General features: G+C 34.8%; 1 protein-coding gene across 1 annotated transcript in view; it reads left to right on the plus strand.

The window, feature by feature from the left end:
• Positions 1-2: 2 nt before the first annotated feature.
• Positions 3-14,386, plus strand: part of otomp (otolith matrix protein) — a 92,507-nt gene continuing 78,123 nt past the window's right edge. The window contains 7 exon segments of the mRNA XM_059353461.1: positions 3-62; positions 4,576-4,647; positions 4,649-4,785; positions 5,930-6,071; positions 7,412-7,514; positions 8,381-8,566; positions 11,308-11,482. Of these exon segments, the coding sequence (XP_059209444.1) occupies positions 3-62; positions 4,576-4,647; positions 4,649-4,785; positions 5,930-6,071; positions 7,412-7,514; positions 8,381-8,566; positions 11,308-11,482 (875 nt within the window).

Raw genomic sequence — 14,386 nt, forward strand, 5'->3', positions numbered from 1 at the left:
ACATGACGTCACCACAACATTATCACCGCGGTGCATTGTGGGGCAGCGGAGTCCTCCAACAGGTTGGACACCAAAATAACCATAACACACATATATATATATATATATATATATATATATATATATTTATTTTTTTTTTAAATATATATATATATATATATATATATATATATATATATATATATATATACATGGACATGGTACATAAAGAATACATGCCAGCACTTTAAACTGTATAATAATTAAATAAATCCAAAGATTCACAATGAATCGTGATAAAGGTTATATATTCTATATATATATATATATATATATATATATATATATATATAATTCTTTATGTACTATGTCCAAGAGCTGATACTTCTAAATATTAAATTATTCCCTTTTTTCACTCCTCCTTTATTAACCCTCCTGTGTTACTGGGAAATTTCAGCATATGTGCCCCTTTGCATCCCTTTCTTCATACATTTTTACATGTTTTATACATTTTTATAGCACCCATGGTCATCGGGGGTCAAACAGGTGTGTGTGTTTTCATGTGTTTTTGTGTGTTCTATATGTGTGTTTTTTTGTAAGTTTTTGTGTGTTTTTTGTAAATAAAAAAAGTGTTTTTGGTGTGTTTTCGTGTGTTTTTTTCTAATTTTGTGTGGTTTTTTTGTGTTTTTATGTGTTTTTTTGGTCATTTTTTTGCGTTCAAAATGTTGATCCAGTAAGTCAAAATGAAAAAAATAATAGTCAGGTCATATAGGTGAGGTTGTGCTGAAAACAATGATACCAACACGTCATGGTAAAGATTTTTAAGTGTTTTATATACAGGCAGAATGAAAAGGAGTCAAAAACTAACAAAATAGCCCCAAACTCTAAAGGGTTAATGTCAAAGAAAAGTGAAATTCAGTCATCAAAAGTAATTTTAACATTTAGATATGGACACAAAAGGACCAAAAACAAGGTACAAGTACTTTATTAAAAGTAACAACAACAGCATAATGTCAAGAAACTGACCAGTGGCAGAAGTTTTCATTTTTTTTATTTTACTTTATTTGATATAGTGGGTGGATGCTCACAGATTGGACTGTAAAGTTGAGTTAAATTTACAGTCTCCCTAATAATCCCTGAAGCTGTTCTGTTTCTCTGAGTCATACACTTTGTATTTGGAGGGACATACTCATGCTCCACTCCTCCTCTTCCTCTATATTTAGGCTGCTGAATAAGAGTCATGTAGTCTTTAATCATAACTTTTTCCTGATATTGTTGTTGAAATCCTTGTTAGGCAACATTGTTTCTAAGTTGCATGTTGTACAAGTCATATAAGTCTTTCAATGTTCGCTGTGTTACTTTTTAAAATATTATTTCTCTACTATTCATGTCATCTCTTTTGAACTCCAAATAAATGAAACTCAGTGTACACACATTTAAGTACAATTCTGAGGTAATTTTACACTTTTTAAAAATGTAATTTGTCTATGCAGTTCTATTGATGAATTGATTAGTTGACTAATTGTTGCACAGTTAAATCTGTTTACATGTTAAATCAGTGAAGCTGTCGTCATCTACTGAACTGATTGATTATGAGAGATAAGTCTCCCTCAGCTATATAATATATAAATATTAAATATGTTGCTCTAAAGCCCCATCTGGACCCTGCATACTTCTAAATATTACTATATTTATTATATTATACAACTGTTCATTTGTTTTACATTTTAAATTGTCCCTTATTTTTCTTTAAAAAATATATTATTGAATACTCCTCCTAAACATTTAAAATAATTATTATGACAATTATTTTCCTTTTTTTTCTCTTTTTAGTTTGTTACTCTGCAGCTGTCTTTTTTTTTTAGTTGGTATGGTTGGTATGGTTGGTTGGTTGGTTGGTTGGTTGGTTGGTATGGTTGGTATAGTTGGTTGGTATGGTTGGTTGGTATGGTTGGTTTGTTGGTTGGTTGGTTGGTTGGTTGGTTGGTATGGTTGGTATGGTTGGTTGGTTGGTTGGTTGGTATGGTTGGTATGGTTGGTATGGTTGGTTGGTTGGTTTGTATGGTTGGTATGGTTGGTTGGTTGGTTGGTATGGTTGGTATGGTTTGTATGGTTGGTTGGTTGGTTGGTTGGTATGGTTGGTTGGTTGGTTGGTTGGTTGGTATGTTGGTTGGTATGGTTGGTATGGTTGGTTGGTATGGTTGGTTGGTTGGTATGGTTGGTTGGTATGGTTGGTTGGTTGGTTGGTATGGTTGGTTGGTATGGTTGGTTGGTTGGTTGGTTGTTTGTTATGGTTGGTTGGTTGGTATGGTTGGTTGGTATGGTTGGTTGGTTGGTTGGTTGGTTGGTTGGTTGGTATGGTTGGTATGGTTGGTTGGTTGGTAAGGTTGGTTGGTTGGTTGGTATGGTTGGTTGGAATGGTTGGTTGGTTGGTATGGTTGGTTGGTTGGTTGGTTGGTTGGTTGGTATGGTTGGTATGGTTGGTATGGTTGGTTAGTTAGTTAGTTAGTTAGTTAGTTAGTTAGTTAGTTAGTTAGTTAGTTGTTTCAACATGTATTGTGAAGTTCTGTGTGTCATCTTGGTTATTTATTTTTTAAATATTTAACACATATAACCAGGTAAATCCCATTGAAATACACAATCTCATCATCACAGACAGCATCTTAAACGTTACAGCCAATACCAATAAATAGACAAAAACATATAATTAATATAGATTATTTATCCTTGGGTATTCCCTGTCACTAATGTAGCTGTAAAGTTAGTGAGAAACCTGGGAAAAGTCCACGTTTCACTCTAAAAACGATGTGATGCTGATTTAAAAAGGCCCTCTGTGTTTCTGGTCCCTTTCTCCTGCATGCTGAGGATCAAATACCCCAAAAAGATATCAACTCCTTTAAAAAAAAAAAAAGAAAAGCTTGATGAAACTAAGATGACCCTTCATCTCATGAGCAGCCATGCAGCGCTGCCGTTGCATAACACTGCAACTAAAAGGTGGATTAAAGACGAGTTCGTCCAAAACACTCAAAAAATGTCATTTATTTCATTCTTGGTTCTCTTCAGAAAAATGTTTGTGTGCAAAGAGAGAAAAGAGAGAACGGTATCAGGTATCAGATCTGTTTTCTCTCCACGGGTCGAACAATAACCAGCGCTGTTTGTTCTTTCTAACCTGGAGTTTTAGTCTCCAGTGAGTCGGATCAGATCCTGTCATCAACTCTGGTTTTATTCTAGTGTGACTCTATTTTATCTGTGTCTTGTGTGTTAAGCGTGACAATTTTGGTAATTTTGTGTCTTTTTTTGGTCATTGTGTGTCTTCTTTAGTCATTCTGTCTTCTCATTTTGTCTTTTTTTGGTCATTTTGAGTCTTTTTTAGTCCTTTAGTCCAACATAAAATGTGATCTTTTATCTTTTTTTTATTTAACATAAAATATAACATAAGAGGGGTTTGTGTCTTTTTTGTCATTTTGTGTCTTTTTTGTTAGTTATTTTGTGTCTTTTCTTGTCATTTTGTGTCTTTTTGGTCATTTTGTCTTTTTTGGTCATTTTGTGTCTTCTGTGGGTTTTTTTTCTTGTCTTCTCTCATGGTAATTCTGTGTCATTTTGTCATTTTGTGTCTTTTTGTGTATTTTTTAGTTATTTTGTGCCTTTTTTGGTCATTTTGTGTCTTCTTTAGTAATTTTGTGTCTTTTTTTTAGTATTTTGTGTCTTTTTTGTCATTTTCTGTCTTTTTTTGTCATTTTCTGTCTTTTTTTGTCTGTTTTTGTTCATTTTGTGTCTTTTTTAGTAATTTTGTGTTTTTTTTAAGTTATTTCGTTTTTTTTCTGTCATTTTGTGTCTTTTTTTTGTGATTTTGAGTCCTTTTTTGGTAATTTTGTGTCCTTTTTGTGTATTTTTTAGTCATTGTGTGTCTTTTTTAGTCATTTTGCATCTTTTTTTTTTCATTTTGTGTATTTTTTAGTCATTGTGTCTTTTTTAGTCATTTTGCATCTTTTTTTTCATGCTTTGGCGCTTTTGGAGACTCCAGAGGTTTATTAAAGTAGCAAAGCTGTCATCATCTACTAAACTAAATTGATTATTGACTATTATCCCTCAGCTATGGAATATGTTGCTCTAAAGTGTGTGTGTGTGTGTGTGAAGAGAGAGTAAAGGCAGAATGCTATCCAGTATCAGATCTATTTCTCCTCGGGGTCCCGTGTCTGAACAATAAGCAGCGTGTTTGTTCTCGTACCTGCAGCTCTGGTCTCCAGTGAGTCGGAGCGAGGCCGGCCAGGATCTGTTCTCACAGCACAGAGACACATTGTCCCGGCCTTTTTAATTAAAGGGACCGGGTCAACACTGCTGCCAGGTGACCTGAACTGCTCCCATCCTACGTGTGTCCCCACTCCCCGTCCACTGGGATCAGTCTCAGGGGATAATTGGAGGGGAAACGCTATCCTGCTATCATGAGATGCTGGAAGGATTATCTGCTGGTTTTAGAGGAGGGATGGAGGGATAAAGCACCGTTTTCTTCTTTCTCCACCCAGCCTCCCTGCATCCTTCTCCCACCTTTCACCCTCTCTCCCGCCTCTTTCTGTCCCAGAGGGAGGGGGTTCATAGGTAAGGATCTTTTTTTTTCCTCAGTGATATCCACCTGCTCCTCACCTGTGTTTTAGATTTGTATTAGAGACTTTTCCCCAGCAGGTTTCCTACCAGAGCTGACATGGAGCGTGTAGAGAGAAGACTGACTGTAGCGTTCCTGCTGCTGCTGCCTCTGCTGTCTGTCAGCAGCCTCGCCACCACAAAAACTACAGGTAGGCTGCATCCAAATCAATATTTATAGCTGCTGAACATACATCATTACCAAGTGTGTCTTTTTATTGGTCATTATAGGTCTTTTTTGGTCTTTTTTTTGGTCAATTTGTGTCTTTTTTGGTCATTTTGTGTCTTTTTTTGGTCATATTGTTTCTTTTTTGGACAATAGGTGATACGAGTTTAATTTAATAGGTGATAAGAGTTTAATTTAAGAGCTGATATCTAGACATTTTCCATGTTTTTTTATATAATAACCCAAATCATTACCAATTGTGTCTATTTATTGGTCATTATACGTCTTTTTTGGTAATTTTTTGTCTTTTTATTGGTCATTATACATATTTTTTGGTCATATTGTTTCTTTTTTGGACAATTTGTTGTTTTCTTCAATGCCTGGTACAACTACATTTTCCATGTTTTTTTTTATTTATAAAAACCAAAATCATTACCAATTGTGTCTTTTTATTGGTCATTATACGTCTATTTTGGTATTTTTTGTCTTTTTTTGGTCTTTTTTTTTGTAATTTAGTTTCTTTTTTGGACAACTTGTTTTTTTCTTCAATGCATTTATTGCCTGGTACAACTAAAGGTACATTTGTTTGGACAAATATAATGATAACAACAAAAATAGCTGATGAGAGTTTAATTTAAGAGCTGACTTTTACTTTGGTGCAAGTTTGAAATTATGTTTTACATGCTTTTAGAAGGTGGAGTTTGCAGGTGCACACTGCAAAAAAGGTGTCTAAAACCAGATCAAACAGTAAATCTGAGGGAAATGATCTTGCTGCATGGACAGATAATTTACCTTGACAAGATTTCTTAAATTAAGATTATTAAATCTAGAAATAAGCATGTTGAACACTTAAATATCTTGGTAAGAACCAAATAATCATCAGGTCACTCTGCTCGGGCCAGTTCATCACTGCTGGCAGCTTTACTTTATCTGGTTTTAAGAATTAATTTCTTATTTTAAGTGTTCAACATGGTTATTTCTAGATTTAATAATCTTAATTTAATAAATCTTGTCAAGGTAAATTATCTGTCCATGCAGCAAGATCATTTCCCTCAGATTTACTGTTTTTATCTTGTTTTTCTGCAGTTCTGCAGCATCTGTTCTCTGTTTAATTCTCCCTTCATTAACATCTCCCCTGCTGTGCTCTTCAGTCTCCTGGTGTGTGTTGTCTGACGCTGAAGAGCAGAAGTGTCTGGATTTGGCCGGGAACGCCACAGCTCGGAATATTAGAGGAAGTTTGCAATGCGTCCGTGGCCTGAACACCAGAGACTGTATCAACAGGATCAAGGTACACCAAGAGACAGGTTCAGTCTGCAGCAGGGACAGAAAGGGCTGGTGCTTTAACCTGGAACTTAAATACATTTTAAGTTAGGAAATTGTTTCAAATTGAAATTAAAATGAATAAAAAAAACATGTTTAAGTCTATTTTAATCCAACACCCATGCCCAAATTAATAGGATTCATTTGAATATGCACAGTTTTTTCCTGCATTTATGCCGTCTCTCTACAGTAACGTTTTATTATTACTCTGTTAAGCATCCACAAAAAATCTTCAAAGAATTTTTATAGAGGTTAAAGGTTTTTATAGTTAACGAAAACTAATGAAATAACGAAAACTAGAATTGAAAAAACATTTTCGTTAATTGAAATAAAAATAAAAATGAGAGTTTTTTAGAAAACCATAACTAACTGAAACTGTATTTTGTGAACTAAACTATAAGTTACTAACTAACTAAAATTATAGTGAAAATGTCCTTCGTTTTCGTCTTTGTCAACTTTTTTCATCCGTAAACCTTTTTGGTTGATATGAAATCTATTTCATCTATCTGGTTTTATGACTTAATAAACTTATTGGGGCTGAGATGGATCAGACAAAGGAAATAAAGGAAACATTTATTGTGACCTTATTGAATCTGGCACCCAACAAATACCCCATTACAAAAAAACTACAACTAATAAAAACTAAACTATAACTAATAAAAAACTAAACTAAAACTAATAAAAACTAAACTAGACTAAACTAAAACAAAGCATTTTCCAAAGAATAAAAAATAAACTAACACTATCAAACCCACTCTAAAAACGAATTATAGCAATATACATGTGTCCCTTAAAAAATATGCTCATAAATAAATAAAAATATGGCAAAAATGTAAACAAACGTTTTTTTGTCTTAAAATAGACTAAATAAACATAATCTGAAGAAATGTTATAATTCTTTTTTCTGTGGAAGTAAAAACTAACACTAAAACTAATAAAAACTAAAATAAGATTAAGCATTTTCCCAAAAATAAAAACGATCAAACTCACTCTAAAAACTAACTAAAACTAACTGAATCTGAAATCAAAAAATCACAACGAAATAAAAACTAAAACTAATGAAAAATCCAAAACTATTATAGCCTTGGTCTGAATCACATATAATGGCTTTTTTTGGTATATTAGACATGATCACCTGCACATTTTGTGCTACATAATATCCAAATGTCTACATCTTCATTAATTCATTGCTCACAGTTTGTAATTGATCTACAGGGATTGTGATATTATTGATGCACGTCACCATTTCAGACAATAACTGAGCATCCTCGAGTCGTTTGACGTTAACAGAATGATTGTTTTTATCAGAATGGGACAGCAGATGCAGCCTCCATGTTTGCAGATGATATCTACGCTGCGGGGCTCTGCCACGGCCTGGAGCTGGCTGCAGGAGAGTCCCACAACGGAGCCGGTAATCATGATCACATTATAATACGCAGGACCTGCCTCTTAGATCTACAGGCATGGAAACAATCATTAGACCACCCTTATATTCTTTACTTTCTGGTTCTTTTTAATGCCTGGTACAACTAAAGGTACATTTGTTTGGATAAATATAATGATAACAACAAAAATAGCTGATAAGACTTTAATTATAGAGCTGATATCTAGACATTTAACATGGTTTTATTGATAATGATTTTGGTTATTATGAATAAAACCATGTTAAATGTCTATCAGCTCTATTTTTCATAATTGGTCATTTTTACATCTATTTTTGGTCAATTTGTTTCTATTTCGATAATTTTGTGTCTTTTTTGGTTATTTTTCCATCTATTTTTTTTTTTATCATTTTGTGTCTTTTTAGTAATTTTTACATCTATTTGTGGTCAATTTGTTTCTATTTCGATAATTTTGTGTCATTTTTTGGTCATTTTTGCATCTATTTTTGGTCATTTTGTGTCTTTTTAGTCAGTTTTACGTCTATTTTTGGTCAGTTTGTTTCTATTTAGATAATTTTGTGTAATTTTTTGGTCATTTTTACATCTACAGTCATGGAAACAGTCTTGATAATAACCAAAATCATTATGAATAAAACCATGTTAAATGTCTAGATATCAGCTCTATAATTAAACTCTTATCAGCTATTTTTGTTGTTATCATTATATTTGTCCAAACAAATGTACCTTTAGTTGTACCAGGCATTAAAATGAACAAGAAACTGAAGAAAAAGTGTGTTCTAATAACTTTTCCCATGCCTGGAGATCTACAGCATGATGCTCCTTCTTCCTTGTTGCTCCTCTAACCTGACAGATTCTTCCTCCTTTCTTCCTCCAGATGGTTTGAGTTACTACGTGGTGGCGATGGCGCGTCGCTCCTCCTCTGATCTTTCCCTGCTGGAGATGCATGAACGCAGCTCCTGTCACCCCGGGATACGCACCACGGTGGGCTGGACCGTTCCCATCGGATACCTGGTCAACACCTCCCAGATCAGCATCGGGGAGCAGTGCAACTTCCCCAGAGGTCAGACGGAGTGGTGGAATTACTAACTCTCTTCAGTGAGAAAATGTTAGGGCCTCGGGGCGATCACACAAAGCAAGACTGTTATACTGTGGATTTCTTCTTCTTCCTCTTCCGGGCGCAATTTCGTCCCACTACTAGTCCTACAACTTGAAGAGTTGCACGACAAATTATATATCAAAACGTGCGGTTTGATCGGGATCGGTGTGCTATTACTTTTCTCTACAGAATATGAATTTTTCTCAACGTAAGTCGCAAAAAACTGCCCAAAATTTTGCATTGAAGTGAATGGGACGGCCGACAAAAAATGAGCGAAAAAGAACAATAATTGGAGATTTTCAAACGTCTACTTCTCCGGCTTAATTTCACCTAGAGACTCCATTTAAACTTTAAACAGTAGACACAAGTCTTGTGTATCGGTGTATTAATCCACGTTTCGATAGGTCATATAGTTTTTTATCAATCCCTGTTCAATGACCATGATCATTTTTGGAGAAATTCTGAGATTATAATGGGTGTGTATTGCACGGAATGTTCGTGTCACAGTGTGTGACATCATCACCAGAGTGTAGAGGGAGAGAAGAAACTGTCAAAAAATAAATTTGAAAACTGCGCTCCAGGCCGCAAATTCCACTCTACAGAAATAATTTATACATAGAAACGTAGGAAAATTAGTCTTCTCACTCACAATCCTCTGGTAAAGCTGTCAGAGTTATAGTTTGGGCGTAGGACGCACAGATGATCCACCAACACCACCAACTGCCTCATTGGCTCCCATATTAAAAACACAGGAAGATTTCTCTAGAAAAGCATATTTATCAGTTTTTCAGATCGCTCTAACAAAGCTATTTTTTCATTTTTCTTAAAAAAAAAACATATGTAGACGTTCAGGAAGAACTCAGGACGCTCAAAGTGAAGTCAGATCAATGATAGGTATTATGGTTTTGCCAAAAATGCTTTCTGTTCGAGGCCAGAAATTCCAGTCTGTCCACCTCTGCTGTGACTGTTCTAGAAGATTCCACAGCTGTTAATTTCCGTTGATTGCTCTGCTCTGATTGGTCGACCCCAAAGCTTTTCATCCTTTCATCCATCTCTGAAAGACAAACACATACACACTTTTTTTGTTGTAACATCCCAAACTTCCATCATATGGGGCACATTTTCAGTGCACGCGCACGTTGCTAGCTCTACTTTTAACATTAAAAGGATACAACTTATACTGTTTATATTCTGCTCCCAAACGCCTCTAATAACTGACAAATCCCAGATCCTATAGTACGTTATTTCTGGTTTAAACCAGCTGTTACATGATCAGGAGGTCATACTGGAGCCTTTTAGTAAAGCAGAGGACTTATGAAGTAACAGAAAATATACCACAACAGAGTGGAAGTTAGAGGAGGTGAAGCAGGACAGGTGTGTGTGTGTGTGTGTGTGTGTGTGTGTGTGTGTGTGTGTGTGTGTGTGTGTGTGGAAGCTATATGAGAGTTACGAGGGAGGAAGGAGGGCAGTGATGTGGAACGAAGAGTGGAGGGATGGAGGTAAGAGGAGAAGAGTCAGTTAGAGAACAGAGCATCTGTGTCTGGAAGTGTGTGTGTGTGTGTTTGTTCTTGTACTTCATACATAGTGAGGACCATGACTTGACATGAATGAGGACATGAGAAATGAGGACATTTTTTCCCAGTCCTCACCAAGGTTATTATAGTTAACAAAAACTAACGAAATAACGAAAACTAGAGTTGAAAAAACATTTTCGTTAACTGAAATAAAAACGAGAGTTTTGAAAAAAAAACCGATAACTAACTGAAACTGTATTTTGTGGTTACACTAACTAAAACTAACTAAAATTATAGTGAAAATGTCCTTCGTTTTCGTCTTTGTCAACTTTTTTCATCCGTAAACCTTTTTGGTTGATATGAAATCTATTTCATCTATCTGGTTTTATGACTTAATAAATTTATTGTGACATTACTGAATCTCGCACCAAACAAATAGCCCATTACAAAAAAACTAAAACTAACACTAAAACTAATAAAAACGAAAGTAAAACTAAGCATTTTCCAAAAAATAAAAACTAGCAAACTCTCTAAAAACGAATTTAAACTAACTGAAAAGACTTGGTTTTAAGGTTCAGTTTACAATTTTTTGTTTAAGTTAAAGTCTGGTGAGGGTCCTCACAAAGACAGAAGAACAAGAATGTGTGTGTGTGTGTGTGTGTGTGTGTGTGTGTGTGTGTGTGCGCGTGTGTGTGTGTGGTTTAACCATATAGACACTGCAACACAACAAGAAAACCCAAGACAAATTAAAAACAATTACCAATTATTACTTAAAAGTTTCCAGTTAAATCAGTTTTAATTGATGAATCAGTTCAAAGTGCTTCAGCCTTTATTTTGAAACTCCACTTGTCTTGAATAGACTTAATCTAATTCAGTATAATTCTACGAGAGTGCAGGATGAGTAAGAAGTGGTTTTAACTGGAGGACTGGCTTTTTAATTAAAAATGAATTTTTAATTCCAAGAAAAGACACAAAATGACCAAAAAACCCCACAAAAAAGACACAAAAAAGACACAAAAAAAGACACAAAAAAGACACAAAAAGACGTAAAAATGACCAAAAAAAGACACAAAATGACCAGAAAAAGAAACAAAAGACGCAAAATCACAAAAAGAAAAGAAAATTAAAAATCCCTTTGCGCATTCTATTTTTCCTCTAACTCGTTTTTTCTTCTTCTTTATTTTTTACTAGCTGTTGGGAACTTCTTTGGCTACAGCTGTGTTCCAGGAGTTAAAGACGCCCAACACGACCCGAAAGGAAACAACCCCAAGAACCTTTGTGAGGCCTGTATAGGAGACGACAACGACAGACACATCTGTGTTAACAACCACCGAGAGAGACACTACGGAGAGGCCGGGGCGCTCAGGTACACACAGAGAGAGATAGACTTTATTTATCCCAAGCTGGGAAATTACAGCAAAAACTCTCACCAATAACAGAGTCAGCTGTAAACACACTGCAAAAAAAGAAAAGTTGGGTGAAGTCAAAATTTCAAGGCAACAAACTTCGATAACATTTTAAGTTGGACAATTGAAGTAATTTTTTAAAGTTTTGTTTTTGAGTTTGCTCAAAATTTTTGTCAACTCAACTGTAAGTTGTACTAACGTATAATTTTACATTGTAATAACTTTTAATCCTTACTTCTGCTAACTTCTGCAATGTGCTGAATTGGCACGATTGTAACTCCGCTATGAAATGTCAGCTAATGTTGCGACCACAATTTTGAGTTAGCATCGATACGCTAATGGCTACTCTTGGCGCCGCTAGCATCAGTTAGCCGCTAGCATCAGTTAGACACTAGCATCAGTTAGCCGCTAGCATCAGTTAGCCTCTAGCATTAGTTAGACACTAGCATCAGTTAGCCGCTAGCATCAGTTAGCCGCTAGTATCAGTTAGTCGCTAGCTTTCGTTAATGACCGAATTTCACCGCTTTCCCGCATTTCCCAACAAAGAAATAAGAGTTATCAGAACTATTGTCCCTTGTTGCGAACCCCAACTTAAAGATATAAGTAACAACAACTCACCAACTTGTTTTTGAGCAGACAACTGGCTTCCTTTGTTGTGCTAACTTACATTATTGCCCTAAATGTTTTACCAACTTAAATCACTGTTTTAGGCCAAAAAATACAGGTTGGCTTTTTTGCAGTGTATGGTTTAACCCCTGTGCGTCCTCCCGTCGACTATACACCTGTCCTCCTCAGGGGTCAAAAAGGACCCCATGACATCAGACTGGTGTTAGGACATGTGGAAAAAAACTGAAAAAAACCCCAACTTATTTTTCCACCTTTTATTGCAACTCAAGACAAACACATTGATATATAATTTTCCTATTTTTTCCTATTTTTCTCCTCCTCCTGCTCCTCCTCTCTCCTCTCACATCTAATACGACACAAAACAGCTGAGAAACCTTTCGCTAGATGTTTTTTAGGGTTATGTGTTTTTTTTCATATATGCAACCGCCTAACAGGCAGTCAGAGAGAGCAGACCTCCACCGAGGCCATGCTCTGTCTGCCAACAAACAAATGAACAAGATTTGAATCCAAAGTTTGATTTCTTCTTCCCCTCGTGTACATTATTTTCAGCTGCCGTTGAGGTGATTTTAGCTGTGGAGTAGTAGTAGTAGTAGTAGTAGCAGTATCTAAACCAATGGAACTTAGCCTGAATAAAAAAAGAATGATGTGGATGCTACAGGACTACAGAACAACAAAATATTCCACCGAGTTTCATGAAAAATCAGACCAGAGGCCTGTTCCATAAAGCTTGTTTCACGTAGTCTGACTCATTTTCAGTTGATGCGGTTCTATAAAGCAAACACAACATAGTTCAAGCTCAGTTATTGTGGCAACTGTTGCTGGGAAATACCAGCTTATTAGTTAAACTGACTTTATGGATTCCTCTGTTATCCACAAGAAGAAAAAAACAAACAAAAAAAACTGAAAACAACTTTTTTTTTGACCCACAATATAAGAGGAGAGCTCTTATATTGTGGGTAAAAAAAACAACCCCATTTCAAAGTTTAAAAATCTAAAAAAAAGTAGTTAAAAGTATTATTTTATAAAAAGGAAAAAAAAGGAAAATGTAAAATAAAGTAAAAAAATAAATAAATGTCATGTAAAACCTTTGTATTTTATATGTAGGTCTTTTAAAAAAAGTTGTAATGTGCATTTTTTTTTATGAAAAAAGAGTGAATTATCCTCATTGAACCTGATCTGTGAGAGTTAAAGGACACCATTGCACTAAATATTGATTGAAATGGTTAGTATTGGAGGTATTACTGAAATAAAAAGCAATAAAACAATGTTTATTGGGATTTTTTAGTTTCTGACACTTTTTGATAATTAAACATGCTTCAGGTTATTGCTGTTGAACTGACGACCCAAATGAATGTCTTGAACAGTCAAAGTATATGAAACTATCAAAAATGAGGGTTTACTCACCTATCAGTAGGAATATATTGTTTCCAAATGGGAAAGGGCCAGAAAATGATGTTTTAAGTGATTTTTTTGTGGCGCAAAGTGGCAAAAAAGTTTCCTTTTGAAAAGTCTGTAAAATATTGTTTCAATATGGCCGCCTGGAGGTCATGTGACAAATTAAAGCATTGCTATTGGTTCCCTATACGGCCCTACAAAGTCTTACTGCAGTAATACGTAAAGGGAAAAACTGAGAAAAACTGCTTTAAAGTTTTTTAACGTGTTTTAACTGGCCAGCCAAACGGGTTATAGGTAGATACGATAAGTGATATGACACTTATTTCGACATGTATCGATGTCATTTTTATGCTCAAAAATCATGATGATTTATTTGACCTTTGACCCTAAAAATGTAGCTACTGCACTCTGGTTTTGCTGCAAAAGGATCTAATAGTAGTGCAGTAACTATAATGTTGTTGTCTTGTTTTAAGAGATTTGCGTATTTTAGACTTAATATTATAAAGTAATTTTTTTTATCATTATTTCTCTGAAATAAAGCAAAATTGAAATTAAAACCTTTGTCAGAAGATAAAACAAACATCAAGGGGTTCGTTTTTAGTTATAACTCAATTTTGACCAAAAATGTAGTTACTGCAGTTATTTTTGTACATTTGTACATTTTTTGTCTTGTTTGGTCATTTTGTGACCGAAAAAAAGACACAAAATTACCAAAAAAAGACACAAAAAGACGTAAAAATTACCAAATGAAAACACAAAATGACCTAAAAAAATAAACAAAAGATGTAAAATCACAAAAAATTCCAAAAAAGTCGTAAAAATTACCAAAAAAATAAACAAAA

This window comes from Centropristis striata, chromosome 16, assembly GCF_030273125.1.
Source record: "Centropristis striata isolate RG_2023a ecotype Rhode Island chromosome 16, C.striata_1.0, whole genome shotgun sequence".
Taxonomy (NCBI): Eukaryota; Metazoa; Chordata; class Actinopteri; order Perciformes; family Serranidae; genus Centropristis; species Centropristis striata.